Source organism: Habropoda laboriosa, unplaced genomic scaffold, assembly GCF_001263275.1.
Source record: "Habropoda laboriosa isolate 0110345459 unplaced genomic scaffold, ASM126327v1 scaffold769, whole genome shotgun sequence".
Taxonomy (NCBI): Eukaryota; Metazoa; Arthropoda; class Insecta; order Hymenoptera; family Apidae; genus Habropoda; species Habropoda laboriosa.
Window position 1 is genome coordinate 162,388 of NW_017101042.1, and position 18,125 is coordinate 180,512.

General features: G+C 35.5%; 1 protein-coding gene across 1 annotated transcript in view; it reads left to right on the forward strand.

Annotated features, from left to right (window-relative positions):
- Window positions 1-18,125, forward strand: part of LOC108577998 (serine/threonine-protein kinase mig-15) — a 192,983-nt gene that overhangs the window by 73,460 nt on the left and 101,398 nt on the right. The window contains exons 5-9 of the mRNA XM_017941240.1: window positions 89-300; window positions 408-636; window positions 734-994; window positions 1,135-1,316; window positions 2,030-2,050. Coding sequence (XP_017796729.1) covers window positions 89-300; window positions 408-636; window positions 734-994; window positions 1,135-1,316; window positions 2,030-2,050 — 905 coding nt within the window. The remainder of the gene's footprint in view (window positions 1-88; window positions 301-407; window positions 637-733; window positions 995-1,134; window positions 1,317-2,029; window positions 2,051-18,125) is intronic.

Consider the following 18,125-nt stretch of genomic DNA (forward strand, 5'->3'; position numbering starts at 1 on the left):
TATACTCTAGTTGTATTCCAACGTTTTCACTGCATTTCGATTGAATCGTTTTAATTATTGATCATTCAACGACTTCGTTATTTTATAGTTGATTTTGGCGTTAGTGCACAATTAGATCGGACAATAGGTAGAAGAAATACATTTATTGGAACGCCGTATTGGATGGCTCCAGAAGTAATAGCCTGTGATGAAAATCCGGATGCTACATACGATAATAGAAGCGATCTTTGGTCGTTGGGAATTACCGCTTTAGAAATGGCTGAATCGCAACCTCCTCTTTGCGATCTTCATCCAATGAGAGTAAGTATCCGAAATACTTTCGGTCTGCTCTATTCTTCGCGTACATTACTATTTGGCTCTAAAAGGGTGAAATTTAATTTTGTAATTATACTTAATTCACATAAAAGGCTTTATTTCTGATCCCACGTAATCCACCACCAAGACTCAAATCGAAAAAGTGGGCGAAGAAATTCCACGGTTTTATTGAAACGGTTTTAGTAAAAGATTATCATCAACGGCCGTATACAGAGCAGCTCCTTAAACATCCATTTATTCGGGACCAACCAACTGAAAGACAAGTTAGGATACAACTTAAAGATCATATTGATCGCTGTAAAAAGCGTAAACAAGAGAAAGGTATGAAAGTCACCGCGTTATGCCTTAGAAGTGAAATTTATATAGGATATATTTTTTAATACCTTCGTTTCATATATGTCCGTATTTTATCGAACAGAAAGAGACGATTATCGATACAGTGGTAGTGAGAACGAGGAAGATGAACCAGCATTAGCTGGTGAAGCCTCGTCCATTGTTCAAGCTCCTGGTGGTGATACATTGCGTAGGAACTTTCAGCAAATACAGGAAGGTAGGACACTAACTCAAGAAGTAACCCCTCAACCACCTGCTGCTAAAGAAAAACCGTGTGGCAGATCTCAAAGAGATATACCAGAACCAGGGCCACCTGCACGACCTGCTATTCCACACAGATTAATCGGTGTGTTTGACAGTGTATCAGTAATTAGTTGTCTTTTTCGTCTACATAATACTCTTATTAAAGTTGTCGTCGCATCTCGTAACGAATCATTCCTTTCCCCGTTCTAATCAATTTTACGTAACTATTTCTGCGCTGTATAGTAGTTCCAGACCCACAACCACCATCTCGGCCATTACCTCCGACACCTAGAGACGATCCACGGCAACCTCATAAGGTTTCGACACCACCTTCTAATCATCAACCTCTTATTGGTGGGGCCGGGAGCGGAGGTTCTGGCAGCCAAGCTGCGTCTCAAAGAAATAGTCACGTGTTTAAACCTATGGTAAGCTTTTTTTCGCTTTGTCCACATAGTGATTTCTCTCTCGTTATTGCAACTTATCTTTAGGCATTCACTTTATGCCAATCAAAACTGATATATGTATGCCATCGTCCAAAAGTTTAGGGTTATACGCCATTTTATACGTTGTAATTACTGTTACACTGACTGAAAACATTTCGCTCGTGATTAAATTGTGTATGGATTTGGAAACTTGGAGGGTTTTACAAAACTGATAGTTTATCAAGTTAACAGAGATGTAGCAATGACCCTAAACTGTTGAACGATAAAGTACATAGTCTGACAATTACCCTGGTTTATGAAAATTGTAGAAAGGCACATGTTGTTTTTGTTCTATTTTGCCATCTTGCTGCCTCTTTGTACTCAATGTATTCTGTGTATAATATATTTTGTTACATATATCTATATAGTCTTGTGTCTTCCTTTTGCTACATTCTCATAAACAAATACAGATAATTTATATTTTGTCAGTAGCACGCGAACTCTTTCTATTTTGCTATTAAGTCATTGGCGTGCACGCAAATATAATTGCACAATCATCTCCTAGCGCGCGTACACCCGATTGCATCCATGTACGTGACACACATACACACGCGCGCGCGCGTACACACATACGCACACACCAGCGTGTGTTTCTTGCACTCAGATTTGAAATTATTCGGTTTTTTGTTTTTTTTCCATGTTCACACGTACCGTAGCTGCCGCCAAGGAAACCGGAGGTAAGAACACGTACACTTATTTTTCTCCTCTTTATATCTTCATTTCTACACTTATACATACAATAACACTTATTCTTCCTCTCACGCGTAACATTGCCAACAGTCTGCACATGCAAATTATAAAACAGATTACATGCGCTATAGTGTAGTTCATCTATATCATGTAATAATTATCATGTAATTTGCTTTGTCCATTTTCATGCAAGGTATTGATTTCGAAACATTTTCATTACTACATTTTTATTACTTACAGCTACCGTTTTCTTATTGCTTGAAAACAATATATTTTTGAATGCTTCGATCGAATTTACTAAATGTCTGCTTTCACTCAGAACGTTTGTATACTGGTATAGGGGAATAAAACTCAACACAAGTTTGTTGATATTTCAGGAAATGTAATTTTAAAGCTTCTATCACTTCTTAATATACCGGGTGGTAAAAAAGAAGGTGCAGAACTTTAAGGGTAGATAGTACTCGCGAAATGGAGAGAGCCAGGTTCTAATAAACGCGGGTTGAAAAATTAGAATGTTCAAAGTTATAAACAATTTTTTCTTTCGATTAAAGTGAGTGGCTTGCTCGCTTTGGGAGCTATCGTCCTGTATAAAAACAATAGATTATCTGTCTCCTTCCCACTTTATACACGTATCATAAGACAGGATTATCTTATCACTAGGCTTCACCAGAGAAATGTTAGTTGCACATGCTCGCTATCAGTGAACAGTTACAGAGGGTTAATATAAAATTTTCATAATATGGTAAAAATTGCCTCCATATGGAGGAGGATATACATACACAACCGGCCAAAAGTTTCGAATCACCTCCCACTTTTCATCAATATTACATCTGCTGCTAATTTTTTATAGATTTGACGTTTATCTCAATTCTACATTTATCAATTTATCTCATATCAACTGATTCGAATGATAAAAAATTCTCAAAGTCGCTGACTTTTTTCTGGAAATTTTTGTGTAAATTGCAATGCTCAGTGATTCCAAACTTTTGGCCGGTAGTGTATGTAGAAAATATCTTGTAATCACGAAAAGGAAAAATGGTAAGGTAATTCACTGGTTTTATACAGCATAATGATAGCTTCTGAAACGATCAAACCACTCGCTTTAGAATGCGAGAATCGAAACGAAAAGTTGTTTATAACTTTGAAAATTTTAATTTTTCGTCCCATGTTTAGTAACACGTTGAACGCCACGCCGGCCGACGTTGACCGGCGCATAAATTTCACATGCAATCGTTTGCCAATTATTGAGATTTAATGATAGGATCTTTAACTTTTATTTTATACGTCATTAGAAATTAAGTATATAAAGAGTGTACATATATGTATGATACACAAAAAGATGAAGTAAACTATACGGCAGACGACGAGCCGTGAAATGGGCGGTCAACGTGTTGAGAGTTTTCTTCCTTCATTTGCCCAGTACTATTTACTTTCAAAGTTCTGAACCCTTTGCTTACCACCCTGCGTATAAACAGCGTATAAGAGATGTATTTGCTGACATTCAGACCTCACATTTCTTCTATATGTTCTTTGTCACAAAAGAAGTGTCAAAGTAATGACTAAGAGATTACAATTATCATTATTTTCAGTATTGAAATTTTTGGTACTTTAAGGGGCGAGTCCAGTTTGAAAGTGTCAAAAAATAGATTTTGTTTTTCTTAAATTGAAAATACAACATCTCAACAATATAATCCTATAGTATTATGGACGAATTCATAAAAATAACGAATTACAAGTACATTTGTGGAGATGAGTTAGGGCTTCAAACTGTCAAAGGCACCGATTTTAAACGCGTTTTTCTCGAGACGACGTTTTTCAAGTTGGCGTGCAGAATAACTGAAAATGTATTCAACCGATCAGCTTCGGATAAAGTCCATTCAATTCGATATACATATATTTCTTTAGGGATTTAACTGATAATCATCATTTTATCTTTATTTATAGTCTTTTTATAAACAATATACAATCGATTTCTTTGCTAGCAAAACTACCTCTTTCTTTAAAACATTCAAGTTTCCATTTTCTTTATCACAAGCCAGTTCCATCCCAGCATAATCTATCAAAGAACAATAGTATTTGAAATTTTTTGCTTCAAAATCCCTTTGTCAGCTGGTAGGCTGAACGCCAGCTAGACGTACATTGTCGACAGTACTAACTTAAAGTATAAAAATTTAATATAATAATATTAAAAATTATATTGCACAAATTTTTGTATATTTTTTTTTTTAAGTTCAATCAGGTATTTCACAGAGAGCAGACGTGTTTCGCTTGCGCTTCGTAGTAAACGTAGAATCAGGGACAATTAAATATCGAAATTTCCAAGTGTGGGTTATAAGCCCTAAAAATCGCCGCTAATCCAAATGATAAAATCAAGCAACGAACGAGTTGACAGTGGTCTCTGACTGCGAGAGTCATTCTACAACTAGCCTCCTGAAGTAACCACTGTAAACGATTAAAGCAATAATAGCTATGCCACAATTACTAAACGGGAGCAGTTTCCAAAAAAGGATCAGGGACTAAGAGTAGAATACCAAGAAGGCTTAAACATAGCAGACTACTACACTATGTGATATAGGAGACCTAGTTCAATCGAAAAATGTTTTACTTTCATCACATATCTCGAATAACCGCGTGTGTTTATTCTTAACTAATAAATAAATCACAGAAAATCTAACCAAAAAGGTTCAGTGCATAAAAATAGGCGAACACAAAGTGGCCATTAGACCATTAATAATAAAACACCAACGTGTAATCCTCTCCAACGTATCCCCCACCATACCGCGTACATATGTACATCAAAGACATACTATTATAGATAACCTACAAATTACCCGAGGCTCGAGCGTAATTAAAGCTGGCACTTCAAAGGAAGGCTACAATCGCGTACTCAGTATTGGAAAAGAAGTTTAGATACAGTGGCGAACAAAAGTATTCGTACACCATTTAAAACAGAATAAACTTTTTAAAATTGCACCAAACGACTTGAGTTTTTTGAGAAGTTACAAGGATTAGTTTACTAAATGGTGTACATATTTTTTTGAAAAAAATTGTAATTGGTCGAAATCGCGAAGAAAATAGTGAAGGTGACTTTTTACAACTTTTTTATCTAAGCCTGGCTTATGCTGGTTATATGTCGGGTTTAAATGTATACACGCAATTATTTCTTCAAGTATTAAAAATATAGAAGAATGTTCCAGACAAATATATTATGTCAAGGGGGCACATTTAGGGGTTACATTTTAATTTTTAAATGGAATCTTATATTTTTTGATACATATTTTTGTAGCTGATATCGAACTGTTTTCAAAACACTACCTGAACATGTATTTTGCATAAGCCGTTTTTGAGTTATTAAGCTTCAAATTTCGCGTGATCCCTCCGCATTAGCGTTATGCGATGTACACCGTCGAGAGGTAACTCGGTCAGACTTTGTGTGTTTCTAGACGAAAAGCAACTGAATTGAGCCACATCGATACTGTGGCTCATTTTTCTGCTCTTCCTACAAAGATTATAAAAATGTATTTTTAATAATGGATCACATATAGAAAGACTACTATGTACCTTAAAATGGAAGTGAAGAGCACACACACACAAAATCAGTTCTTTTTAGAGCCAACATGATGTACAAAATCCGACCGAGCAACCTCCGCGCGGTGTACATCGGGTAATGCTAATGCCGGCGGCGACATGCCGAATTTGGAGCTTAATAACTCAAAAGCGGCTTATGCAAAATACATGTGCAGGTAGTGTTTCGAAAACGGTTCGATGTCAGCTACAAGAGTATGTAATAAAAAATGCAGGGTTCCATTTAAAAATTTAAACGTAACCATCGCAGGACTCTCCAAGGTTATCGTGAAGACAAATAATCGTGTGTATCCATTTCAACTGGACACACTGTATGTACATTCTGAAAATTTCATCGGAGTCGGTTGATAGAAACAAGCGACACAATTTTTAACCGTTTGTAGCTCATAGCAACGTTAACTAATTTTACAATTAACTTGTTTTAATTTTTAATTTAATTTAGTTTTACAATTAAATTTAACAGTTAACTGATTGTATATAACTGGCATAAATCTACAAAACGTATTTATTAAATTTTCATTCAGGTTTAGATAAAAAAGTTGCACAAAGCGACATTCACTATTTTCTTCGCGATTTCGACCAGTTACATTTTTTTCAAAAATTTGTTTACACGTCATCTAGTAAACTAATCCTTTTAACTTCTCAAAATAACTGAAGTCGTTTGATCCAATTTTTGAAAAGTTATTCCGGTTTCAATGGTATACGAATACTTTTGTTCGCCACTGTACGTCCGGATGATCTTACTAAGCTGCCAGGCGTAACACCAATCAATTATGACCACCCACATGCTTCATTTACCCAACAACAGATATTGTTAAATGTTCCTTATGCAAACAGGAAGGGCATGTAGCCAAAAACTGCAAGAATAGAGACGCCACAGATAAATTAAACGAATCCATCATGAACATCCATGTGAATAAACATAATCCTCCTGCAGATACTGAAACTATGTGAAATTTTAACAATAATAATAATAATCAGGAAACTGAAAATACTGCAAAAATGGAGATCACATACATGAAAAACAAACGCATCCACTCTCAAGTTAGTTCTACCGATGATTCGCAATTATTGAATCAAGAACAAGACATCAACAAAAATCTGAAAAATACAGAACATAAATTATTCAAGCAAAAACAAATTCCAAGAAACGGAAAGTACCATATAAAAGAGATGGAAGTTTAGAAGAATTAATAGAACCGATCAAACCAATACTTAATCAACTAAACAAATTATTAAGCTTCACGCAGTATAAAAGTTTATTGGAAAACACCCTTGGCTCATCGAACACTAACGAAATAGCGGTGCAATATACATATACTAACACTTTAATATATTTCCTAAAAAATGATGTATATCCGCACATTACTGAAAAACATATTAAAAGTCATATCTCTAGAGTCAGAAGCGGATTCAAAATGAACATTTCACAAGTACATAACACCCCAAATACCAGCCCATTGATTTCGGACGATGATACCGATACAGAAACCATAATTAACAATAAATATATCAAGTAATAGCAGTAATAATACAATGGAACTTCAGTGGTTGTAATACCCATGTAGAATTTCTACAACAATTTGTAAACGAATATAATCGTTAATATAAATTATGTATAAGAAACTAATTTCAAAGGCAACTCATACAAAAAGGAAAATAACTTGAATATTTTTCGTAATAGTAAACATGATTGCAAAGCAGTTAGTGGGGGTGTAGCAATATGTACACCACCGTCCATAAGTATTTGGACACCCTATAAAACGGAATAACTTTTTTAAAATTGGGCCAAACGACTTGAGTTTTTTTGAGAAGTTAAAAAGATTAGTTTACTAGATGACGTGAACTATGTTTGGAAAAGCATCTCTCGATTCTTCGCCTCGAGGGCCAAGAGACGCCAGGCCTAAGTGCGTGGCCCCCTCGTGGCAGTCGCCACAAAGTTAAAACAATTAACGGACAAAGTAAACAGTACGGTATATTAGTTGAAAATAATTCAATTGTAAACAATCATACCGATATCGCAAATACCATAGCATAAACGTATGTAGAAAATTCAAGCGATCTAAATTTCGAATCCGCCTTCACCCAATAGAAAAACGAAACTGAAAAATCATGAAATATTCAAGAAATCCACTATTGGGGATTGCACTAATACAATTTTCAGAATTAATAATAGCAATAGAATCATCAAAAAACACCAGTTCAGGACCGGACGAAGTTCCACGCATATTCATTAAATAGCTTCCACCAAATGTTTTACAATACCTTTCCGACATATGTAGGTGTATAGGGAGAGGCTCGCAACATGACAACTTCAAATAACTCGTAAATTATTTGCTATACGAAAAAATGTTTTAAACAAAAATTGCACGGTATCAAGAGGGACATATGTATAAGGTAATAGGTTGTTTGTTACTATCTTACATTTTTATCGAGATACGAAGGTCACTTTGTTTTTTAAATGGGATGTCCAATTTTTCCCCCCCCAGATTTCAATAAAGTATCTAACGCTGCGTAAAAAAGTGTTGTATCAAATATGGTCTAACGTTAAAAATTACTGTGGTTTAGTAGAATAAGTTTTATTTCAAGCGGTGTTTGAACTACCGTTACAGTCGATGCAATTACCTAATCGGATAATGAGGAAATGCAGTAAGGATATCTTCGATGGTCGTTGGTTGTTCGTGATAAATTTCATTTTTAAGTGCTCCAAAGAAAATGAAGTGACGCTGTGTTAGATCTGGCGGGCGAGCTGTCTATGAAACGTTACTGACAATGAGATCTGTGTTAGAGCGCCGTGCTTTAAAAGTTTCTCGTTCGCTCGTTATGCGATTACGCAATTGCATTGATTGTTATGGACAACACTTCGAACACCGCTTCAAATAATAATTATTTTGAGAATACCTCAGTAAGTATTAATTTTAGACACTATTTCATGTAACATTTTTTTACGTAGAATTCGATGTTTTATTCCAATTCGAAGAAAAATGTTAGGCACTCCATTTAAAAGACTGAAGGTGACCTTCATATCTCTGTAAAATAGCAAAGAAACAAGAAATCGATTAGGGTACTGCATCAGTACCTGGAAATTACGCAACTTTTGTCTGAAACATTTTTTGTACAGCAGTTAATTTAGGAGATGTTTGAAGTCGTCATGGTACGAGACTCACTCAGTATAACCGGAATATTTTCAAACATAAAAAATTTCCAGATAAATGGAGAGATGCCATAATAATACCGATCCACAAATCAGGAAATATAAAACCAGTAAAGAAAGTTACAGACCTATAGCAGTCACCTGCTGTATACGTAAAATTTTAGAAAAAAGGAACAATAACAGATTAAAATCATGTCTAGAATCCAACAAGCTAATCACAAAATACCAAAACGGCTTCAGAAGTCCTTTAGCAAATATAGAATTCAGCATATATTCAGCGAAGCATTTATCCAAAATCAACGTACGATTGCAATATGTTTGGATATAGAAAAAGCATTTGATATGTTGTGGAAAACTAGACTAATTAAAATACTAATAATAGTAACGTAAAAAAATTCTTAAGATCCAGAAACATCCGAGTAAGAGTAAACAACTCTCTCTCAGAAAAAACAAACGTAGTAAACGGAGTTCCACAAGGACCTGAAATAAATATCACCCTTTTTCTATTAGGCACAACCGAAGTACAAAAGGCAGTCGCACCACTAGTCAGATCTAAGTACAATATTTGCTGATGATATCACAGTATCTGTCGCAAGGAAAAATATACACACTAGCCAAGCAATTTTTCAGAAAGCACTAAACAAACTACATGAATTTTCCAATATATCCAGGTTCAAATTCTTCAAAACCAAAAGTACAGCAATCATTTTCACTAACATAACACAAACAAAGAACTAAAACTTCATCTAGGAAATAATCAGCTAACCATATTACACTAAACTAAAATACTTGGATTAACATTTGATAGAAGGCTGACTATGCATCTAAAACTATTAAAAGAAAATTGTACCCGCAGGTTAAATATTAAAACAATAGCGTATAAAATTTGGGGAACCGATTAAAGGACATTAATTTTAGCCTGTAAAGCTTTAGTGTCATCTAAAATTGATTACGGCTAAATTGTATACAACTCGGCCGAACCAGTGTTCTCGCTGAATCAAATTTAATACCACTAGAATTGAGAAGAAAATAACTCACTCCCTCCTATGCGGCAGCAATACTTAAAGCAGCCACTAACCAAGTACAATATTTGAAATATTACAGAGAATTCCCAACGACACACTTTACAAAAGCCATTTCTCGAAAAAGTTTAACAATACCTATACGAAAGTAAATACGATACTCTCACAACTAATTAGCATCTACAACCCATAATAATGATCAGACAAATCAGACTCACAAAAACACAATGGAAAAAGAATACACAAGAAAATTAACAAAAGAAGAGTGGAATAATTTTTGGAATTACCAACACACCTTGCTGCGTAAAGTAAGAAGAAACATACAGGAAATAAACACAGCCATAACTTTTAACAGAAAAGAACAAGTACAAATAACCAGACTCAGAATAGGAAACACAAATTTCACGCATTCTCTCCTCATCAAGAAACGGAAATGAAAAATCTGTGACAGATACGGCATCAACATTACCATAAAACACATACATACATACTTTGCCACTGTTTCAAATACAGTGTGTTAAGAAATGATAGGTTCACCTACATTTATTGTCGTAACTTATGAACAAATGTATGAATCGATCTAAATTTTCAGGATACTAAGCTCTTATATTAGTAAAATTCTCTGTTAAATATTATTTAGAAACGTCGGTTAAAAAAGATTAGGAATGATTTTACGAACGTAGCCAGTTTTTGACCGTTAAGAAATGATAGGTTCACTTTAAGAAACATATTTACATATCGTCATTTAAAATTTTTTATCAAAGCAAAAATGAAAATTAATATTTAACAGGCCATCCGCCACTTTTAATTAAGAAATTGATCCGTTTTGGCATAGATTTTAGTTTATAATTGCCGTTTTGAGCTCGTTTATGCTACTGAATTGACGGCAATTCTCGTAAACATCGCGTACCAGTTGTCCCTATAAAATCTCTATGGGGGTAAGGTCAGGGGACCTTGATGGCCATATTAATTTTTCTATATTTTTTACGTTTAACCACTGCTTAGTACTTCTCGAAGCGTGTACTGACGCATTGTCGTGCATAAATTTCAATTTGGCAGATGAAAAACGTTGAATATAAAGCACAAGAAGTTCCTCTAAAACAGTTTGATATTTTTTTGAGTCAAGACGTGCGTCGAGGAAGGCTAATGTCGTCTTGCCAAATGCAGAAAATGCCGTCCAAACCATTACGGAACCACCACCAAAGTTACGCTTCGAAAAGTAACGCGGTTCTGTACGTAGATCATGCCAATAGTTCGCCAACTCATCTGGCCTAAGTTAAATTTTTTTTCGTCGGAGCAAACGATCTGAAAATTCAAAAATAAACTACAATTCCGAATGCCACTGATGCCACGTGGTGTCAATTTCGGCGGTCTTACAGGAGCTTTTTTCGTACCATATTCGTCCCCATTTTTTAGAAATTGATTCACCACATTACAAGATCTACCTATACGGCGACCAATTTCACGATTAGACATGTCAGAGTCTTTGTACGCCATTATCTGTCCCTTTTCTTTTTCATTCAGAGCTTTTCCTTTGCCCATTTTTTAGAAAATACTATATAACTTAACAAATAACATAACTTAACACTTATTACAATAACGTAACGCTATAATATCTCAATATTTTATTCACTGTAGATGCGTAGGAGAATTCGTGGGAGGTTAATCACCGTTTGCTTCGTTTACGATCAGATGTTAAATATAAAATATGAAAATAATGACGGTGTTAAGGGGCAAAGTTCACAGTGAATATAGTCCAGCGAAAAAATATTATGATATACTAAGCTTTTGTACATTAACACATCTCTTAACCACCCTCTTAGCAAGTGAACCTATCATTTCTTAACGGTCAAAAACTGGCTACGTTCGGAAAATCATTCCTAATTTTTTTTTAACCGATGCTTCTAAATAATATTTAACAGAGAATTTTATTAATATAAGAGCTTAATATCCTGAAAATTTCAGATCGATTCATACATTTGTTCATGAGTTACAACCATAAGTATAACTGAACCTATCATTTCTTAACACACGGTATGAATACATAAGGAACAAATTGAAAATGTCGAACAACGTTCAGTTAATTATTAGAAGATATTGGTTTCTTACACCAAGTATGAAAACTAAAGAAAACTAATTAAATCATGTATAACATAAGAATATTATTAGCAACAATATCGTTGCAATTATTATACAAATACAATAATTACACTAGTATTTAAGTTTTACCTAAACTGTGGTCATGTAACATTAAATAAATAAATAGAAACAAATTTGGTTGTAGTCTGAGGACTGCCCCTTTCTATCAAAAAAGAAATATTACGATATCTTTACTAGTTTAGCTAAAAAAAAAATGGATAGAGATGGTATATTTTTCGGGTTATCAAACTGGACTCCTCCCTTAAAGGGGTACATGGATGTTAGACAGCCAAAATGAACGGTTTCTTTTGGGTTGGATTGAAGAGCAATTAATAACTCGAACCATTTGCACATTTTAAAGTTTTTTAGTCTGGATATAACGCATATAGTAAAATCAAAAATTCTCGAAAATAGTAAATATTGATTGAAATACAAAGAAAAGTGAGCGCTCTGCAATGTGCACGTTCGGGTGGTGAACATGAATCCAGTTGAATGAATCATTTGAAAGCAAAATCGTTGCAATTGGGTATTCTCTGACACAAAATATACCAGGTGGAACTTTGCTGAAAAATTTTAATAAAATTTTGTAAATTATTCCCGAAATAATTCCTCTACGAATGTTTAATAAAATTGTCCTGAGTTCTACAATCTTAATGAGCGAATTCCACTTTGTGAAGAAAAGTGTTATGTAGTTCAGTTAAAATTTAAATCAAAAATATCAATCCTTCCACGATTTAAAATGTTCACCGAATTGAAAAACATGGTTTCAAGAAAAGGGGCGCGTTTACTTGCATTAAGCCCTCCGTTACTTTTCGCGCGTTGCAATTTCTATAATTTTTAGAATTTTTCAACGAACCCTTCTTTTAGAATACCTCTAAGGAATGCGACTTTTATAAACAATTGAAAGAAAAAGTTCGATTTTTAAAACTTGTAATACCCATGTACCCCCTTAAAGTCATTAAAATCTTTCACACAGGTTATGCGTATACAGGGTGCCCCATTTTAATCTATAAATGCAATTATCTCCAGAACTGTTCATTATTCAGAAAAATGTTTCAAATAGAACATGTTTGTGGGGGGGATTTAGTATAGTTAGCTTGTATGTTGACGCGTGGACATATGAAGGTCAACGTTGTTTTTTTTAAACGGAATCGTACAATTTTTGTTGATTTTGAATCATATAATTTTGTATGTATGTATTAATATTGTATAATCATTAATTTTTTTTACAAATACATTTAATGTAGAAGTTGAGTATGGATCTCATGTCGAGAATTTGATGTTGATTAATCACTTATGAAAAAGAAACAATAAATTATCATAATTTGATATCGTCATTTTCAATTTGTGGCAGAACGTGGTGGTATCGATGAACAAATGCTATGTATATGCTTGCTTAGCAGATTGATTAACCAATTTGTTTAATATTTACGAGATTAAACAAATAGAAGTAGTACTCGAAGAATATTCGACATGTAATCTTTTTTATCGTCAATCGTCTACATTGAAGGGTTGAAAATGACTCTCAAAGATGGGGGTAGAAAATGATTAAAGATAAAGGAATGGTGTAAATTAACGAATTTTGATTTTTCAGCAACAAATTTTACTATAGGTTGTTTTCTTAAGTAAAAGTCTTTTATTAAAGTATTAGACCGAGTGAGTAATAAGTTCGTTCGTATCGACGGCGTACGCATTTAAAAGTGTTATCTAAAACTGCTGCTTATATTAGTTAAATATCAAGTTAAAATTGTTCTTGGAAGTATTCCTTCTGCAGGATCAGTTAATTCTTATTCAGTTTTATACGGATAAATTCTCCTAAAAATGAGCGAATGCAATATTCATTACCGGTTTAATGTTGGTTTACTTCCGGAAGAAGAAGAGTGTGGAAAAAATTTGCAATGTGTACGGCGATGATGGTATTAACAAACGTACCATTTAAACATTGATTAAAAGGTTTTATAATGGTGTAGGAATAAACGTTAAGCGAAGGTTTTATTTTTCCAAATTGTCGCCTGTCCTCCTCGGACGAGCCCTAGTCAACGATTGACCATCGATCGCCGAAAACGAAATCCGCGTCCCGGCTGTCCACGCTTTCGGCACGCGTTCGGTCGCTAGTTTACGCTTTTTATCATACAGTTTTTCGTGTTCTCGTTGACACTTTTCAATCTTTCCGACTGCAGCGTCGCAAAGTGCGAGTAAATCTCTCTCAACATTTCAATTTGTCTCTAATACTAATCGAAGATAGTCGTTTATATCTCCCAGTTGGTTGATTCCAAATTGAATTGTTCAGTGCGTACTCCACCCTATCCAGAACATTGTACCATTTGTCCGAGTGTTTCGCTATTTTCACTAATGTAGGAACAACAACGCTATTAAATCGCCCCACTTGCCCATTCGCGCGGGGCGTCGCTGTCGTTATCAAGGCATGCTCGATGGATTGTTCCTGAAGAAAATACTTGAACGCACCGGACGTGAAACAAGTTCGGCGTTTACTAATTATGCGCCGAGGTATACTATAATTTCTAAAGTGGTCCTTCATGTGTTTGATTGCTTCATTTGAAGTGGTCGATTTACATGGGTAGAGTTTAATAAATTTTGTAAAACTGTCAATCACCGGAAATATGAGTTCCGCACCGTTGCTTTTTTCGAGTGGACCGAAGTAGTTGACGTATAATGTTTGAAACGAAATATTATCTTTCTTTATGCTATGCAAATATCCTTCGGATTTTCCACTAAAAGGTGAGAACTCTATGCACTTCAAACAATTTTCGATATATGCTTTAATCTTTTTGCACATATGCGGAAACCAATATACTTTACAAATATTTTCAACCATCTTATTAACGCTTGAATGGCCAAAATCGTCGTGACACGTCCTAATGGCGCTATTTTCCTTCGATTGTGTAACGTAAAACAAAAGTTTGCCGTCGTCGAATTTTTTATACACTAAGCCGTCATGTAATTCATAATATTTTTGCTCCCTCTCCTCTAATTGCTCTCAAATTTCTTCAATTTTTTCATCCTCGGTTTGTTTAAATGATAAAACGCATACGAATGTATTTGGTTCTAAAATGAGTATGCTGGTACAACGGCTTAATGCATCCACGTGTGACATTCTCACATTCGCTCGATGCTCAATTTCGAGATCATAATTTTGTAAGTATACGTCCACCGTGCGATACGTGGATTAACACGTTGTTTTGCTAAAGTAAGTCAAAAACTATCGCAAACTGTAATTTTTTTTTAAATTCTATACTGTAGAGGTAAATGTGGAATCGTTTTACGGCGTAAACTACGGCTAAACACTAAAACTCGAAACTTGAATACTTCGATTCCGCTATTGTAGTTCGCTTACTAAAATAAAATACCGATCAAAAAAGGCCGTTTGTCTGCTTTTAAACTAATACCGCGCCGAAGCCGCTCGCGCTGGTATCACAATGTACTCGTAATTCTGTCTTCACGTCCGGTGTTTGTTTTCCAAATCTATAAAACTCGTTTTCTTCAGGCCCAAAATGAAATGCAATACCTTTTTTCAATAGATCATAAAGGGGCTTTGCCAAAACAGAAAAATTCGGCATAAATCGTCTAAAATAGCTTGCAAGACCCACGAAACGGTGCACGTCTCTGGTCGTCCGCGGAGTCGGGTTATTCAAAACCAATTCAATACCCTCTCTACCAGGTCCATTGCCAGATACATTGATCAAATAACCAAGATACGTAACTTGTTGATACAAAAAAGAACATTTGTCTAATCGAAATTGCAAATTCTTCTGTCCAGTCAAACGAAAAACTTCTCGCAAAATAGAAATATGCGGAAGTAATGTTTCTGTCGCTATTAAGATACCGTCTAGATGCAACAAAATTTTTTTTTCTTTGATTAGGTTAGAGAATATTGAATTTACATACAGTGACCGAAAAAAGTATTCATACACCCTATAAAATGGAATAACTTTTTAAAAATTTTATCGAAATCGGTTAACGTTGTTACGAGCTACAAACGGTTAAAGATTGTAAAAATCGCACTATTTCACGCCTATAACTAATAAATCTGAAGATTCTTACATCTTTCCATCCACCGATTTCGATGAAATTTTCAGCGTGTGTATAATTGACATAGATCTACAAAACTTACTTTTTAAATTTTCATTACGAGCTCAGATAAAAAAGTTGTAAAACGTGACATTTACAATTTTCTTCGCGATTCCCACAAACTGCAATTTTTTTTAAATTTTTTGTTCACGTCATCTAGTAAACTAATCTTTCTAACTTCTCAAAAAAAAAAACTCAAGTCGTTTGGCCCAATTTTAAAAAAGTTATTCCATTTTATAGGGTGTATGAATACTTTTTTCGGTCACTGTATCTTTGGAAAACACGAGGGGCATTTGTAAGTCCAAAAGGCATTCACAAATATTCAAATTGTCCCAAAGGGGTAACGAAAGACGTGTATTTGATCGACGACTCGGAGACTCTGACGTGGTGAATGAAACCCATTTTTTAAATCAAGCTTCGAGAAATATGCCTTCCCTCGCAACTCATTCAAACAGTCATGAATAAGAGGCGCCGGAAAATTGTCCTTCGTGGTAATCTTGTGTAATTCTCTAAAATCAACGCAAAGACGTATTTTGCCGTTCTTTTTTTGGACTAATACGATGGAACTCGCATACTATAATCTCACGCAACCGCTCTCGTTCGACGAATGCTAAACGACGTGGACGGAAACAAACAGGCTGACCATTCTTAAGCGTAATTACTAATTCAACATCGCCAGACGAAGAGTTGGAACTGCGTGATACACACATTTATTTGCGAAATATTTTCCTAATCATCGATGACGTCTTGAAATCGATCCTGAGGTTAACGTCCAAATTACCCATTACATTCTCGTCGCTACCGATGTATCCTATTTGCATAATCTGTCCGATGAAGTTATCCGTAACATTTTTTTAACATCTAAATTAGCTTCCTCAATCTTAAATTCATGACCCAACGTAATCTTAATTAAAGGTGAAAGCATGTAGTGACCCGACCTAACCTAAGATAGTGGTGACGAACGTCATCGATAATAACGATTCTTTCGAAAACACCTAAAATTCTCAATGGAGAACGATTTAAGCCTTGGTACGGACTTTTCATGAAATGGGTGGAGTACGAACCAACGGGCAACAAACTGGACTTGATTAAACTTACAGGGGATCTGGAATCGATTATCGTACTAAGGATGAAATTAGTACTCTCCCCGTTGTCGTTATGGATCGTGAAAGAAATGGGCACCACGAACGGCGTCTTCAGAGAAACTGGCTGGATGAGATGCGTCGATGTTTCCGTCGTTTTCAGCTTCCGCGTCCTTTCCGTCGTAGTGCAATTCCTTGCGCGATGATCCATACTGCCGTAGCGAGCACATGAACCTCACTCACGCTGCGGTCTTATGCAATTCTTCCGGGTGTGTCCTAACACGTCGCAATTGTAGCAACGGACTTATCTCTCACGCGCCGTCACTTCTTCTCTGTGCGGAATTCTCGAAGTTGATGGTCTCGGTCATTCCTGCCTTGTCTGGAGCTGTCCCGAGCGAGTTGCTTATAACGAATCAAAACTGTATTCCTATACACATCCAATAAATCCTCGGCTCTCCCGAAACGATGCGATCTTGCCTGATCTCTCAGAGGGATATCCTGAATTCCGCGAATTATAAAATCGATCAACTCTTCCGGATCGATTGTGACCTCATTGGCTAAAGTAATCTTGTCAGAATAATATTCGCAAAAGGATTCGACCTTTTGCCACGACCAGCGCCTTTCAAATTCCCTCCTCAAAGCCGTCTTGTTCGGCCGATTATCAAAAGCTCGCCGTATTCCCTCTAAGAGTTGTCCGACGGTCATTCGCCTGGAGTGAAACCATTTCATCGCTCTTCCACACAAGCGCAAGCGTAAGCCTCTCAAAATTCAGACGCTGCTGTCATTCAAGTAATAGGTGTCCCGTAATAATTCCAACTGCTGTCTCCAGTTATGAAAATCATCATCCGGCACGTCAGAAAATTTGTACAATAAATCGGCTATCGCTTTGATTCCAATTGTTGAGTGCATCGAAACTGCGATGCTCGTGTTATTTGAAGGTCGCGTAGACAATAACTCCCTACTGTGTTGCGGCCCTTGTTCCTGTTGCAAT